Raw genomic sequence first — 15,101 nt, 5'->3', positions numbered from 1 at the left:
AACTGTGTTCCCACAAAAAAGATATGCTGAAGTCCTAACCCCAGTACCTGTGAATGTGACCTTACTTGGAAACAGAGTTTTTGCACATGGAATCAAATTAAAAGGAGGTCATCCTGGATTAGGGTGGGCCCTTAATCCAAAGACTGGTATCCTCATAAAGAGAAAGATAAGACAAGTGGATAAGAGAAAGAGGAGACACACAGGGAAGAAGGCCACATTGAAGACAGGAAGAGATTAGATTCATGCTGCCACAAACCAAGGAACTCTAAGGCTTGCCACCAGCCACCAGAGCTAGAAGAGGCAAGGAAGGATCCTTCCCCAGAAACTTATGGGAGAGCATGGCCCTGCCCACACCTTATTTCAGACTTCTAGGTTCCGGAACTGTGAGAATATTCTGTTGTCTTAAGCCACTTGGCTTATGGTACCTTGTATATGGCAGCTTTGAAAAACTAACACAAGTAAGATTTCATATAACATGTAGACCAGTAAATTCTGTATTTGCTAGATATTAAGATATGTACCATTCCTGAAATCAACTCAAATGCCAAAATGACTTTAAGTCAGCCTTCAGAGAATTTAGTGGCATACCAAATAACTGAGCCATGAAAAGAAAGAACTTTTGTTCAACTCTACCAATTTTCTTCTAGTGCTAGATATACTTCACCCTAAGTTTAAATAAATGAATATTTGGTTTTAGCAAAATAAAAAGTTACTATGCCATCAGTTTACATCAAAGTTTAATAAATAAGCATGGTTTAGAAAATGGAAATATTGTTAAGTAAAAAATCTGTTTCACTTTCATGTCTCACATAGCTATTACGGGTTGAACTGTATCCCCCTCCAAATTCATATGCTTAAGTCCTAACTCCCGGGGCGTCAGAATGTGACCTTATTTAGAGATAAGGTTTTGCAGAGGCAATTAAGTGAGGATGAAGTCATTAGAGTGGGTCCTAATCCAATATATCTGGTATCCTTATAAAAGGGGAAAATTAAGAGACAGACATGCATACAGGGAGAACTCCAGGTGAACATGAAATTGGCCATCTACAAGCCAGAGCAAAAGGCCTGGAACACACCCTTCCCTCACGGCCCTCAGAAGGAACCAACTCGGCCAACACCTTGATTTCAGACTTCTGACCTCCAAAACTGTGAGCCAATAAATTCGTTGCTCAAGTCACTCAGTTTGCGGTATTTTATTACAGCAGTCCTAGTAAACTAATACAACAGCAAATACTAAATGCAAGTTCCCCGCGGCACAAATTCTGGTTTCATGGATATAATGCAAAATATAGTAGAAAACCAGAAGACCTACCCCAGGAATACCCTGTGCTTATCTATTCCTTATCTGCCAGTATGATTCTTTCAGAATGCATTCAACCAATATTTGAGCATCTACTATATTCCAGATTTTATCTTCCTTAATGCTCATAACTGTATGAGGTAGGTATCAACATCTATAGGTTACAAATAGGAAATCAGAAAGATAAAAGTAATCTGTCCAAGGTCACACAACTAGAAGTGGTGGATCCACTTAAGAGCCTGTGCTCTTAACAGTTTCTATACTGTACTGCCTTCCTGAGATGGCTTTTTTTTTTTTTTGAATAAGCTGAACTGTTTAATATGGAGAGTAGAGCAACACAGTCAAAATATTTCACAGCTGCCCAAGATTATACTCGTTACCAGGCTCTCCAACAAGTCAGATGGTAGAGAATGGAGAAGTGACACCCTGCCTGAGAACCTGTCATATTACAAAAGTTCCCACTTCTAGAAAGTGTCTTCTTTTCCTATTGTAGGTTACTCTGAGCTCTAAAATATCCCTAAGAATACAAGAACATCATGAAAGGAAAAATGAGAAGCTTTTGTTAGGCTATTAGATTGCCCCCACAAAAAGTTACTGGTGAATTCCCAGCACACCTGACAACAAACAAGAGCTGTATGGAGCTCAGCCACTGAAAAAAGGGGGAGAGAACCTCATTACTTTACAAAATCACAGCCAAATGACAACCACTGTTTAGGATGTCTTAAAGCTTCCCTATCCACTGTGCACTGTGAGTTTCAGTCTGTAACAACGAAATACTCCCAAAACTAACAAGGAAAATAATAGAAGCATTTATATGTAAACTTTCACAAAACTCTAGCAGCAAATCCATACGTAAAGCAAGTTTCAGTTTTGAAGCTACAACCCATTTTTACTTTGTAGAAATAAGGTGGGAATCCTTTGCTTTATTATAATCTGGGCATGCAGAGGAAAAAGTCCAGTTAATTCTCCCCTCTACAAATTAAAACACTCGTTTTGGGATTATGGTAATCTGGTACTGGATGATTTCAGATTTTTAAATTTAAAAATATACTGTGTAAGTTTTAAAATCCAGAGGAAAAAATATCTGATTTATAATAAAGAGGTTAAAAAGAACTAGAATTTCAGAATCTTGCCACTCAGTATCTTTAATTTTAGCACGCCTCCTAACACCGTGCAATTTATCGAATTGTGAGTCCTACTGAATCAAAATCTGGGGGAAAGGAAAGGTTGGGCATCTAGGATTTCACATTTATAATCACTGCTCAGGTAATCTGTACAGTTTTTATTTTACATAAAAATCACATCTTTCCATATACTTAACACAGGTATGCAAATTATATATCTCAATACAGCTCTTTTTAAAAATCAATTATTTCCATCAGTATACTTACTGTGACCTTAGTAAGTATTTGTACTACTGAGGTCACAGTTTAAAACCCTACTGCTACCCTACTGTCCACAATGAAAACCTGGATATTGAAAAAAGATAAAGGTGGGGTTTTCTGCAGAGTTCTAGCTAAGTTCTTTTAAAAAAAAAACAAAAAAACATCAACACATCCAAATCCAATTTCTGCTTAAACGAGCTAAGGCACTGTAGTGAGGAAAATAAACCCTTAAATCAAAAGATACTAATTTGTCACCATTACAAACATAAAGAATCCACCATAGACAATGACTAGGATCTTTCTCAGTGAACCAGATGTTTGAGTTATTTTTAATTAAAAATTCTCTGAATATTTCAAAAGCAGGATATGAGTTATTTCAGGCAAAATTCAAAACAGCATTAAAATTCCCCGACTTAAATTTTAACAAATTCTTATTTCCTTATTAGTCACAGAACAACAAAAGGGTTAAAGCTGGGGTGTTTGTAACTTCCGAAATTACTTTCAGAACAAATACATTCAATATACCAACGGCATTGATTCTTCTTACAGATTTCACAACACCCACGTCTATGCCATATGTTGAAGATTTTCATTTGAATTGAGATGATTAAACTTCCTGATTAAACAGTAAAGGGAAAGATAGGGAACACTCTCATTATGTATCTAAACAGAATATGTATTTAATTTCTCTATCCAAAGTTTGAAGATAGGAAAATATAACACAGGACTTTCTGAGTGGGTCTAGCTAAGTACAAAGTTTAATTTAAAAAACATTAAGCTACTAATTTAAACCTTCGAGGTTCAGTGCTTGACATAGTCTCCCCAAAACTTCCAGCTAAAGCATAAAGACTCTAAACATTTTGTATTCACTTGGGTAACACAATGTTAAAAGCCTAAGACTTCTTTAAATTAGGTATTCTTTTAATTTATTATACACATTATGGTCACAGCATGCACAACTGACTTTTATGTTAATCAAAACTCTTAAGAAGGCAATCTAGTCTTCTCTAATATCTTTTTTAATGAATCATAAACCAAAATCTGATGCTGAAGATTTTGAAATCTGAAGATTTCAATGTATTACTATATCTTCCTCAAGTTCAAAGGTAAGACTTATAACAACGAATGCATGGAAGAAATAAAGAACAGGGCAACTTTCTGTGGCATTTATACACAAAGGGAGAACCTGGAAATCTATACACACTTGTAGTATTCATGTTATTACTACAACTACAAAAAGAAACTATTCACTCTTGAAAATTAAAACGGAACAAGAGAAAATCATCTCACTTTTGTGTAAATACTCAGATTCTTTAGAAAGGTTGAACACAGTGAAATTTTAGATTTAAAAAATTAAGAATGGTGGAATCAACGGCCATTCCAGCGAAAGCTCTGCAGCCAAACCACACTTAACTGTTACTCACCCCTCCCTAATGTTCTTGAAACCACTGGATAGGAAGCTTTAAAATTTTTCAGCCCTTAACCAGCATGTTGTTGTACCCTATCAGGGCAGGCAGCAAAAAGAGCAGCAATATTTCTTTGCTGCTGAAAAGAGAATAGAGGCCGTCTACTCCATGTCACTGTCACGCAGAAAGCAATGGATAGGGAAGGGAAAAAAGAGGAGTATCAGCTGTGGGGGGAGAATGTGGTGCTCAACACTCAAAGGGCTAACTGATGCTCTCAGGTGACAGCTCCAGTCTCTAAATGCCCCCTCAGTTCTTTGTTTGAAGTAAAGCAGTTCCTCAGCAAGTTTACATAAGCACTGTATCTGCCAGGAGCATTCAGTTCTTCCACAAATACACGTAACAGCGAGACTCAAAGAAGACAGCACGGGATGATAAGTTACTAATAGTTTAGTTCTATATGAAAGTTGTAGATTACATATGTGGAGCTTCCCTAATTTCTACCCGCACATTGCACAATTTAGCTTGTCTACCCCGGAATTATAGAAGAGTTTATATCCTCTCAACCAAGTATAATTTGACAATCTCTCCCCTCAGCTAGGAAGCTGTGACAAGTTCATGACATAAGTACAGGACAGTACATACCACAATTAAGACATACAATCATCTTTAAGGTTTTAAAGTAAGATTTTTTTCCTAACACTTCATAAACTATCATTGTCAAAAGCCTCACATCAAACAGTAAGAGACTGTCCAGCTCTTTTCCTTGCTACATTGAAATGCTTCCAGCGCTTCTATAAATAAATGGACTGTCGTGAGTCTTACCTAGTTCTTGTCGTGCAAGCATTTGTTTTAACAATGTTCCACCTGCTCCCTCTGCCGATTCCATGCTTAAATGAACACGTTCCTCGAGGATCTGCCTCAGCATCTTTCCTCTCTTTACAACTTATCCTTTAGTAATTTCATCCACTGTTATTCCTACAAATGTACCCTGAAAGTCCTGTAAGGCACCACACACTTAACATACCCTACAACGGATGCACCTGCCATCTCAAGTCTCCCAAACAGCTCATTCTCCAGAAAGTCCCTGTATCATACCAGAGCAGTTCACCCAAATGATCAAGCCTGAAATCTGGGAGTGAATCCTGACTCCTTCTCCCTCAATGCCTCGTCCAATTAATCCTATAAATTGTACTTTCTCAACAATATTCAGATTTGTACACTGCAATCCATCCCACTACTATCATCCAAGTCCCAAAGCCCACCACTCAGACTACTGTATTCTAATAACCTCTAACTGCTCTCCCTCCAACCTCTCTCATGTGTTTCCATAGCAACCTGTGTTTCTCCTTTAGTAATCTGAGTCACTCTACAAATATACACCGAATGTGTACCATGAGCCACCTACTGTATCAAAAACTATATATACGTTGGCAAAGAAAACAGACATTAGGTGCTTGTAATCAGTCTGGTGAGGAAGATAAGTGTCTGGTCAGCACTTGTCTTCCTCCCCAGATTAAGCTTCATGAGAGCAGAGAAGATGGCCGGGGTGATGCCCACGTGTCTAGTATGAGGTACTGCTGTGGCCTCAGTGCCTGTAATAGCTGGCACATACTAGGCGTTGATAAGTATGTGTTGCTTAAAAGACAGAATTACCAAATATATATATGGCCTTAAAGTCGTCACGCTCTCCAGCACCAATGACTTACTCCCGCCAGCTGCTGGTTACTGCCACCTGCGTGACTCAACTTAACTCAACTTACTGCCTCAACCTTACTCACCTTACTGACTCAACTCAACTTACTGCCACCTGTGTGACTCAACTTAACTTCCCCAACCCGCACTCTCACCTCTGGTAACTACTCAGGCGGAGGACGCCATCTTCCACTCGCCTTTTCCTTGCAGTCTCTCTGTGAACCCCACAGCACTGTCTCAGGGGGCCTGCATTTCCTTCTTTGTGTGATAGCCATCTACACAAGGTTCTATAGACTGGATAAACTTTTTAAAGCTAGGCACTGCTTTATTCATCTCCATATTCCCCACCTATCACTGCCTTGCACATGTAGGCACTAAAATAATCTGCTGAGTGAATCAATCCCTAAGAGAAATCCAGCAGGAAGAAAGACTGAAAGAGAATGCTTGTGACTCCAAGAGTATACAGATGGCGCCTATGACCAGAACGACTCCAAGGAGAGACGAGACAGCTCCATTCCTAGAGGTCATTAGAGCAAAAGCGGGTGAGGCACCATCAGCTAAATGGCTTTGGTTTTGCCTCTAGGTTCCTAAGCTTTTGATTCTAAAATATCTTACGTTCTTGTCAGAAGGCACATTCTAATGTCTAATACCATAAATTTCAAACTTTTTAAAAAGGAGCCAATGTTATTTACCTCCTGAAATTGGATGCAGAATCTTACCGTAAGACAGATTAAAAACAGAGCTGGCCCGGCTGAAGCTGGGTCAGGGCGAGAGGCCTACCTGCTCAGTCTCTTCAGCACCCTCTCCACACAGCAGTCCCTATTATATTTCCATGGAAGACATCCTGAAAACTTAGGTCTAGCAGCTCAAACTTCCCTTGTGCCACCCTCCAATACGGATCAAGAACAACACGTAATGCTCAGGAACTCCCAATGAGAATCCTGTGCCAGGGGGTGGAGCTTTAGTAAAGGTCATACAAATAGAACTGACCTGGGGCAGTTTCTTTCCTCAATCTCCTGGACCTGAGCTCTTCCATTTCGTAAAGATGGCACAGTAAGACAAACCTGGGCAGCTTCCCAAAGGTGCTCCCATCCTTGGAAGACCAAGTGATGAAGCAGGATGGAACCAAGGGAAAAGGTAGCATGGAGTAGACAAATTACTTAAGTCTGTTTCTGATCTGGGCTGTGAACTGAAAAAGAAACTGGACCCCTGAAGTTCACATCGTCCAGCCAGCTAAGAGAATGGGAAAACCCCATAGGAACTTAGACCCAAAATTCTAGCTATTACACATCTGCCTGGACTACCCTCCTCTGTAGATGCCCTTCTGGAACCAGCTGCAGCAAAGGGTAACAATCCAAGAAGTAATTCTGATTCTCATTCTAATCACATGTTCATAAAGCATTTCTACCTCTAAAGCACAATTACATAAATTCTACTGTATCTACATTTCCCTGAGAAGTATTATCATTTTCCATTTAACGGATCAAATAGTTAATAAAAATACTTATAACTAAGTTCAAAAAACAATTTATGTCAGATGTCATAAACGGACCACTCCTTTCAACTTCCACTCCAGTCCTTTAGCCTGGCCAGTACCTTTTGCCATTTACGAGGCCCCAGGAATTGACCACAGCAAACCTGAACATCTTATATTTCATTTTCCCTACCCAGCGGGAGTGAGATCCATTTAAAGTTAAGTGCAACCACAGCCCACAGAACTTTGTAGCAATTTGCCAAGACAGCTGTTCAAAAAGCCGATTAAATAGCAGGGGTGTGAAGAACACTTAGAATTATCCAGAAACGTACTGGATACAGTATAGCAGAAATACCCTGGAGGTCTGGTAATGAACTCACCAACTAAGAATAAAACCAAACATAATGGCATTGAGGGGAATGAAAGTCCTCTTCAAGACTGCAGAGCAAAAGGTTTAATGCCCATTTTTTAGAATATGGCAAACTTGATGCAGAGGTACAATGACAAAAACCTGAGTAGTGATTCCTTCTTTAATGAAAATTAGAATCATGCTATCTAATAACACCTAAAGTTAGCAAGCAGTAAATAAATATGCAGAAGGGAGGATATGACAGCCTATACAGAAAGAGGAAAATGAATAGTAGCTCCTGCTTGACTTCGAGCATATGCGAAAGCAGGCTCATTTCAAGAGTGGAATAAACCTGGCAAATACAAATGAAGAAAGAATTTTGACAGGTTTGACATATTAATCATAGGAGGAATTGCCAACATTCACTTTGTGATCATACTTCCCTAGAATTGTGTTCATTCTACAATACACAATCATTCAGGGAAAAAAAACAAAACAAAACAAGCCTACAAACTCCCATAAACCAAACCCAAAGTGATTCATCTCAACCTTTCAGGTTTTCACAACTGAAACCACCACTTAATAAATCAGAAATCATTTCTTCCTCCTTTCAGAATAAAACCCCAATGATAAGCATTTGCTATCACCTGACAGCAACAGCAATCAGATAGTAAATGCACTGTGCTCCTAAGCCATACATATACATACACACACAATCAGCACTATCTGGTCAGTTACCCAAAATTCTTTTCTATGGGCTAAAGGAAGAACCAGTTCAGGGCAATATTTTGTTTCATTTAGGTTTTGGAAAGAATTATGAAAATGTTGAAAAAATTATGGTAAAGTTGTAAAAAAAAAACTTAAGCAATTCTTTCTGATTGTGGATTATACGCTAACTGTAGAAACTCTGGAAGACACAAATTATAGAAAAGAAAATAAAAACAGTTCATAATCCCAGTGCTTTCATAAGTATTTTAAATGGCTGCATGATATTTTGTTGCAAGGATGTTCTATATTCAAATATTCTATGTTTGCACCACTGCTCCATTATTGAATATTAAAGTTTCTGGGTTTTTACTATTTTATAAATATTATGGTGACAGACACCTCAGGGCAGACATCCTAGTGCAGTTTATGTTTTTAATCATTTCTTAAGAATTCCCCAAAGTGAAATTACTGGGTCAATGAGTAAAAGCATTATCAGAGCACTTGATAAAATATTGCCAAACTACTTTCCAAGAATTGTACCAATTTAAACTTCTGCCTTTTCTACTGCACCTCACCACCACCTTTGCCTATTACTGTTAAAAAGTCTTCGGTAATGCGGTAAACCAAAAATGATTTCAGCTTTTAATTAGCATTTCTTTATTAGTAAAATTGAACCATCTCCCCCCAAATCTTTATCAACCATTTGCACTTAGACTTTGACAAGCATAGGTGTGTGCTTTAACCACAGAGGTTGGTGGTATTTTGCTTTCCGATTTGTATAAATACTGCAAATACTGATCTTTTATTTGATGTTAACTTTGAATCCTTCTTCAAATCTTTAGCCACAGATTTTTATAATACTTCTATACCATACCTTTCCATCCCCCATAAAGGTAGTATGAAGTATGTAGTTGTGAATACCCACCCAGTATTCAGATGACCTGGGATCATTCCATACCTAAGTTGAACTATATAATAGGTAAGATGTGGCTTTCTCCTAAGAACTAGTGCTTTCACTCGACTCGGGAGTGGAGGTGTGGGGGAAAGGGCCTCTGCTTCCCAAAACACAGAGTTTCCTTTCCTTTTAGAGAGGTACGTCTGGGTGGGGGAGGGGACAATACTGAAAATCGCATCCTAGGAAACCAGAGAAAGATGGCGGCAGCTGTTTTTCTTTGAAGTTGCCCACCCCAAATTACCCGAAGCGGGAGTCCAGGCAGATGGAGTTTCCCGAGAAAGCGGGGCTTCCTCCACCCACCTGCCCCTCTACTCAGGTGGTAATAGCTTTGGGAGGTGCTTAGAACTGTACCAAACTCCCGAGATGGAAGGGAGGTAATGGGGGGCGGGGGGGACCTTCTCACTCTGGCTCCCCAAAGAAGCTGGACAGGGTCAGGCAAGACCCCACCCTGACCCAACAGATCACTGCTGACGAGGTCAGGCCTGTAGTCTGCTTGGACCTCCAGGTTGAGAAAGTAATCTCTGGGGAGCAGATTGTAGGGACCCTGGATGGGAAAGCAGGCCAGGCTGTGGCCCCAGCTTGGTCTATAACATTTAATATTTAGACCAGTGGTTCTCAACCCAGGGACAATCCCCCCCACCATTTCTGGTTGTCACAGCTTTAGGGGACAGGGAGGATTACTACCAGCTTCTAGTGGGTAGAGGCCAGAGAAGCTGCTAAATATCCTACAACGCACAGGAAAGCCCTAGAGCTCCCGAACAAAAAATGATCCAGTCCAAGTCACTGAGAGCAAAAACTGAGAAACCCGCATTTAGACTACGATTTGCGGGCCTCCATTTACATTCTTGTATCAGATCTTGCAAATATTTCAGGCAGGTCTGCTAAGAATCTAATCATAAACTATAAAACTTTTTATAACACTGTTTTTATGGGGGAAAAAAGTTATTTCAGGTTATAGTATCCAAAGAATAACTTCTCTGACTCCAGTTAGAATTCATTCTTTTATTCAACATTTACCAAGTACCTATTATGTGATCAGGCATAGCGCTAAGCAAAAGTGACAGTGTTAAAGGAAACTGATAGGATCTGAGGACTGCAGATTCAATTCCTGCCTGGCTCAGAGCAGTACAGTGTGAAAAAAGAACTGGGACTGTGAAGTCACACCTACCCACTTCCAATCCCAGCTCCACCACTTACTGTCATTAGGCATGCTACTTTACTTCCCTGAACCAATCTCTTCATTTCTATAATTGGTCAAATAGGACCTTCCTCAATGTCGGAGACAACTAAGTAAGACCATTCCTGTAAAGCACAAAGTATGTTGCCTCGCACACAATCAATATCCAATAATCAATTTCTATTATTAAGAGCAAATTTTAAGTTTTTAAGTAACCACTAAGTTGGAAACTGCTAATATGCCTACAAAATAGCCACTAACTGGGACTGTGACAGCTGGAACACAATTCTAGTCACGTTAATGGCACAGCATCTTACATCCTTCAAATTCTGGCTCCTTTCTCCTTTTCCAGCCTCATCTCCCATGACCTACATCATCTTTAATGCAGCCCCGTGTCCTCATGAGTGGGGACAGATTGAAAGATGAGATCTGGTAGTAACCAAAACATGTCAGGCCAAAGGTCGCTGTGAGAAAGAAAACTCTTCAGCTATAACTCTGGCAGTGTACATAGGTGCTGGGTGGGAGAGGGAGAAAAGGGGGTGAGGGGCAGGGAGGGAGAGAGAATGAACGAACACAAAAGTTTCACAAGCCAGTAACAGGTCAAGTTTACTTGTCATGTGTTTCTAAATGAAAACACTTGCACCAGCATTCATCCCTCACTTCACAATTCACCTATATTCTGCAACGATTTCATAAGAATGGCTTGAAAAATAAGTCAAATATAATCAACCTCATCAACGGAAAAAATCCACACACAGATGGACCACATTACCACAGCCTGACAAATGCGGCCAGATATCAATGCCAACATCTAAATGAGAAAAGAAAGCATTACCCACAAATAATTACTGAAAGTATAGTTTAACAGCAAAGAATGGTTAATAGTTGCAGTTTCCCTTAGCCAATATACAATGTTTTCATATATAATAAAAGGGCATATTTTATTGGACCTGCTTTGAGACAAGTTATCTGTCAGCTAACAAGTCCCTTTCGTAGAAGTAGTTTACTAAAAAGTTTACGTCTATACCTATATAACCAAGCATCTACCTAGCGTACCACTGGAATCCCCGGCAATCTTTGCTCAGATTCCTGTGACAAGACAGAAGCAAAGGCAAACATGTTAAATATTCTTTTAAGTTCACATGTCTGATGTAAGTTTTGGCCATGCTCACTTTTGCCTTAGTGTTACTCCAGGGAAAATTTTTTAAAAAGATAAACTATTATCAACTTAGCTATGGAAAAATAAACAGTATCTATGCTCAGTGTGATTATGGATAGGAACCCTAACCCAAACCCTAATCCCAGGTCTGTGTTCAAGTCCTGCTTCTACTCCACCTGTGACCTTAGCCGAGTTACTGAAACTCACCGAGTCTCAGTCTCCTGATACGCAAAATAAAATAAAACGATTGGATTGAGAAGCTTTAACGTTTCTTCCACTCAAATTCTGATACAGAGTTTGGAAAATCTTCACAATCAAAATGTTTCTTAATGATCCTTTGGGTGTAGGAGGATGAAATGAAGGCCTTTAGAGAAATGATGTGACAAATTACCGGTTTGTAGATTTGAAAAGATCGTTTAGTGAAACAGTCTTGAAATCTGTGCTTAGTGATTATTGCAAACTACTGCCTGAAAATATACAGTGACATGACCACAGAACTGTTCCTGTGTCGCAGCAACTTCCTGTCACACATCCTTCCAGGTAGCTGTTTTCTGAAAAAGAGTCTATGGCTCTCCTAAATAAGTCCAATGAAGTGACTATTAACATTCATGAGATATGCCATCGTTCAGCCTTCAGGGGTGTACTATGCTCCACTGGATTTTACTTACCAATTCCAGTTTCAATGACTGAGGGTATCAATATTCCAAATAAGCAACAAAATAGCAAGAGTAGAATAATTCTATGGCTTGGAATAAGGGTCACTCTTTATAGAGTCTGAAAAGACCCTAGTGATCATCTCCAACACTTTCATTTTACAGAAAAGCATTACATTTATTTCACTAAATGCTTAAGGATTAACTGGCTGAGCATGTACATGAGCCTCCTAACTCATCTGACATTAGAAAGAAAAAAAGCTTCGCTTACTGGCGGGGCACGGGGGGTGTGCCTTCCTAAAAAATCCCTAAAGAAAATAATAATGTTCCTGGAAATTACTTATTCTACATGCAGAATTTCTGGGAAGTACTAATATCCATACACTATCATAGCTATTTTGGTGGTTCTGGTCACAAAAGAAGAGAAAAAGGCAATTATGAACACAACTGACTTCACACGTGTACCACCAATCGGTACCACACTTTTAAGCAATCACAGAAACTGTACCATGATAAATATTAACAGCAATGACAGATAACTCAAATATTTCACTTGCCCTCCAGTCAGGTCAGGGATACTAACTATGCAAAGTACATCATGGCTCATCCTTGTGTCGTTCTGCATTGTAAATCACACAATTAAGGGGAAAAAAAAGTCCTCTATCCACTCTATGGGCCTATATAACCTTAGAACATAACTAAAAAACTCTGTTTAATTGCCATTTTACCAATAAAGTCCACTTGAAGCCTTAACTTTCAAGAAAGGTGTTCCTCCCCCACCCCCTTTGCTTTCTAAGAAAGTAAAAGATTAGCACAGTGCTAATTTACTTGTTAACATAAATATAAATTTAGGAACAATAAATTGACAATTAATACTGATGATGATATTCCTCCAGTCTAGAAGAATAAAATTAAAATATAAACTGCTGACATACGTACGGGATACAAAAATCCAAGAACATCAAGTTTAGGACACACAGGACTGGGTTAAGAGAACAAAATCCACCTTACCCATACATATATGAGGAGTTATTAGTAATCTTTACATCAAGATTGTTTAAAAATTTGTAACAGCGTTACATAAACCTTTCTAGTATCAGGAAATAATTCCTCTTTATCCACCACTGGACAAAAAATGCATTTGAGGCTGACCTGGAAATCCAATGTCCCATGTGTCTACAAAAATAAGGACAATTAGGAAAAGTTATGAATTCTAAGAAATATGAACTAATTGGAAACATACAGACAAGTGTTTCAAGATTCTACAACATGAAACGCTTGCAAGAGCCCTACTTGAGAAGAATCTCGAATCAATCATCATCATGCTTGCTCTACGTGCAAAATCAGGAGCTTCCCTAGTCTGCACATATCCAGATAGGTCACCGGGTTTAAAGTCACGTGGTGATTCTCTGGGTCGTTTTAAAATTTGTCGTTGGTAGCGTTATAGTACCCTGTTTGTCCAAAACGCCTCCACTATCCAGCAATTTTCAAACTTCAGGGTCCCTCAGTAACTGGCAGGACACGCAGATCCCAGGGCCCACGCTCCAGAATCTTATTCAACGCGTCTTATTCAAATTGCCTACACCTGCGATTTCAATCAGCTGCCACTGGAATCAGCTGTCAGATCCAGTTGGATCTGAAGCCGGTGGGTCCAACAAGTTCCCCAAAGAGCACCTGCTTCAAGCCCCGGGACGTGTCACAGAGAAAAGTCAGGGCAGCTGGGACTTCGGGCGCCGCGGGGAAGGGCTCTGGGCCAGGCCGGAGCGTCCCACCAGGAGATGCCTGGTCCTCGAGCAAGTGAGGAGGCAATGGCGATGGGACGGAGCTATTTTCAGCATTTCCATACAGTGCCATTTAGCTCTGCTGGAGAAAGAGCTGGACTTCCAAGTCCCACAGGTCAAGCTTACTAGCAGCTCTGCCACTTACTAGCCGTGCGTCCTTAGCGCTCGGACCTCGGTTTCCCCGTCTCTACAACGGGCTCCCACGCCACCCCACCGTGAAAGCCTAAGACCAAACGAAACTAACTCGGCCGGTCGCCGGCACTTCCTGGCTCTCCCCGGCCAGGCCCGCCTGCCCCACCGCCCCGCCGGACGGCGACACCTGAGTGCGCGCCCAGCGGGCCGCCGCCTCCCAACGCTCCCCGCCCGATCCGACCCTCGGCCGGCCACTCACGGGTAGGCATGGTGACCCCGAGCCGCGCTAGCCGCCGGGCCGAGGCTCAGCGGGGCCTCGCCAGGCGCGCCGACGGCACCATGACGGACGGGCCGGGGAGACCGGGACGAGGCGAAGGGCGAAGGGCGAAGGGCGGAGAGCGCCGACACGAACCCCGCGGCTCACGCAAAGGAAGCTGGCGACAGGAGCTGCAGCCGGCCCAACTCCGCGCCGGACGACACTTGGGCGTCCGCACGCCCTGACGTCAGCACGTCACCGACGTCTCGGCCCCGCCTCCACAGGAGGCCGCGCTCCGGGCAGGGAGGGGCTGCTTGCTGGGGCTTGGGGAAGTTGGAGAGGACAGGGGCCGCGCATAAGGGCGACTTCGGGCTTCGTTTTATTGTCAAACCCTCCTGATTTGAGTCATATTCATTTTCATGAACGCTTATGCGAGGTGCATTAGCAATATTTGTTTCTTGCAACTGCACCCGTTTATGAGGTTGTGAGGCTACGCGTGACGGCCTTGAGTGTATCGTGTACCTGTAGGCTTTTTCTTTTATAAGCTCTTGAACTTGCATGTGTTCTGTATTCTCTGAAAGCGTGATTTATTTGAGACACACGGAGGTCATCAGGGGCGACGGCAGCGCTTGTTCTGAGAGGACAGCAACTGTAATTTCCTCTTGCTCTGCTGG

General features: G+C 41.1%; 1 protein-coding gene across 10 annotated transcripts in view; it reads right to left on the bottom strand.

The window, feature by feature from the left end:
- EFR3A (EFR3 homolog A) overlaps window positions 1-14,633 on the bottom strand; it is a 181,206-nt gene extending 166,573 nt beyond the window's left edge. For all 10 annotated transcript variants that reach the window (XR_009516671.1, XR_009516673.1, XR_009516675.1 and 7 more), the window contains exon 1: window positions 14,431-14,633. Coding sequence is in view for 1 of the 10 variants with exons in the window: in XM_059995204.1 (XP_059851187.1) it covers window positions 14,431-14,440 (10 nt within the window). In the remaining 9 variants the exon portion in view is untranslated. The remainder of the gene's footprint in view (window positions 1-14,430) is intronic.
- Window positions 14,634-15,101: the final 468 nt, after the last annotated feature.

The sequence above is a fragment of the Delphinus delphis genome, chromosome 17, assembly GCF_949987515.2.
Source record: "Delphinus delphis chromosome 17, mDelDel1.2, whole genome shotgun sequence".
In the NCBI taxonomy this organism is placed as follows: domain Eukaryota; kingdom Metazoa; phylum Chordata; class Mammalia; order Artiodactyla; family Delphinidae; genus Delphinus; species Delphinus delphis.
This window is presented reverse-complemented; position numbering and strand designations above follow the sequence as displayed.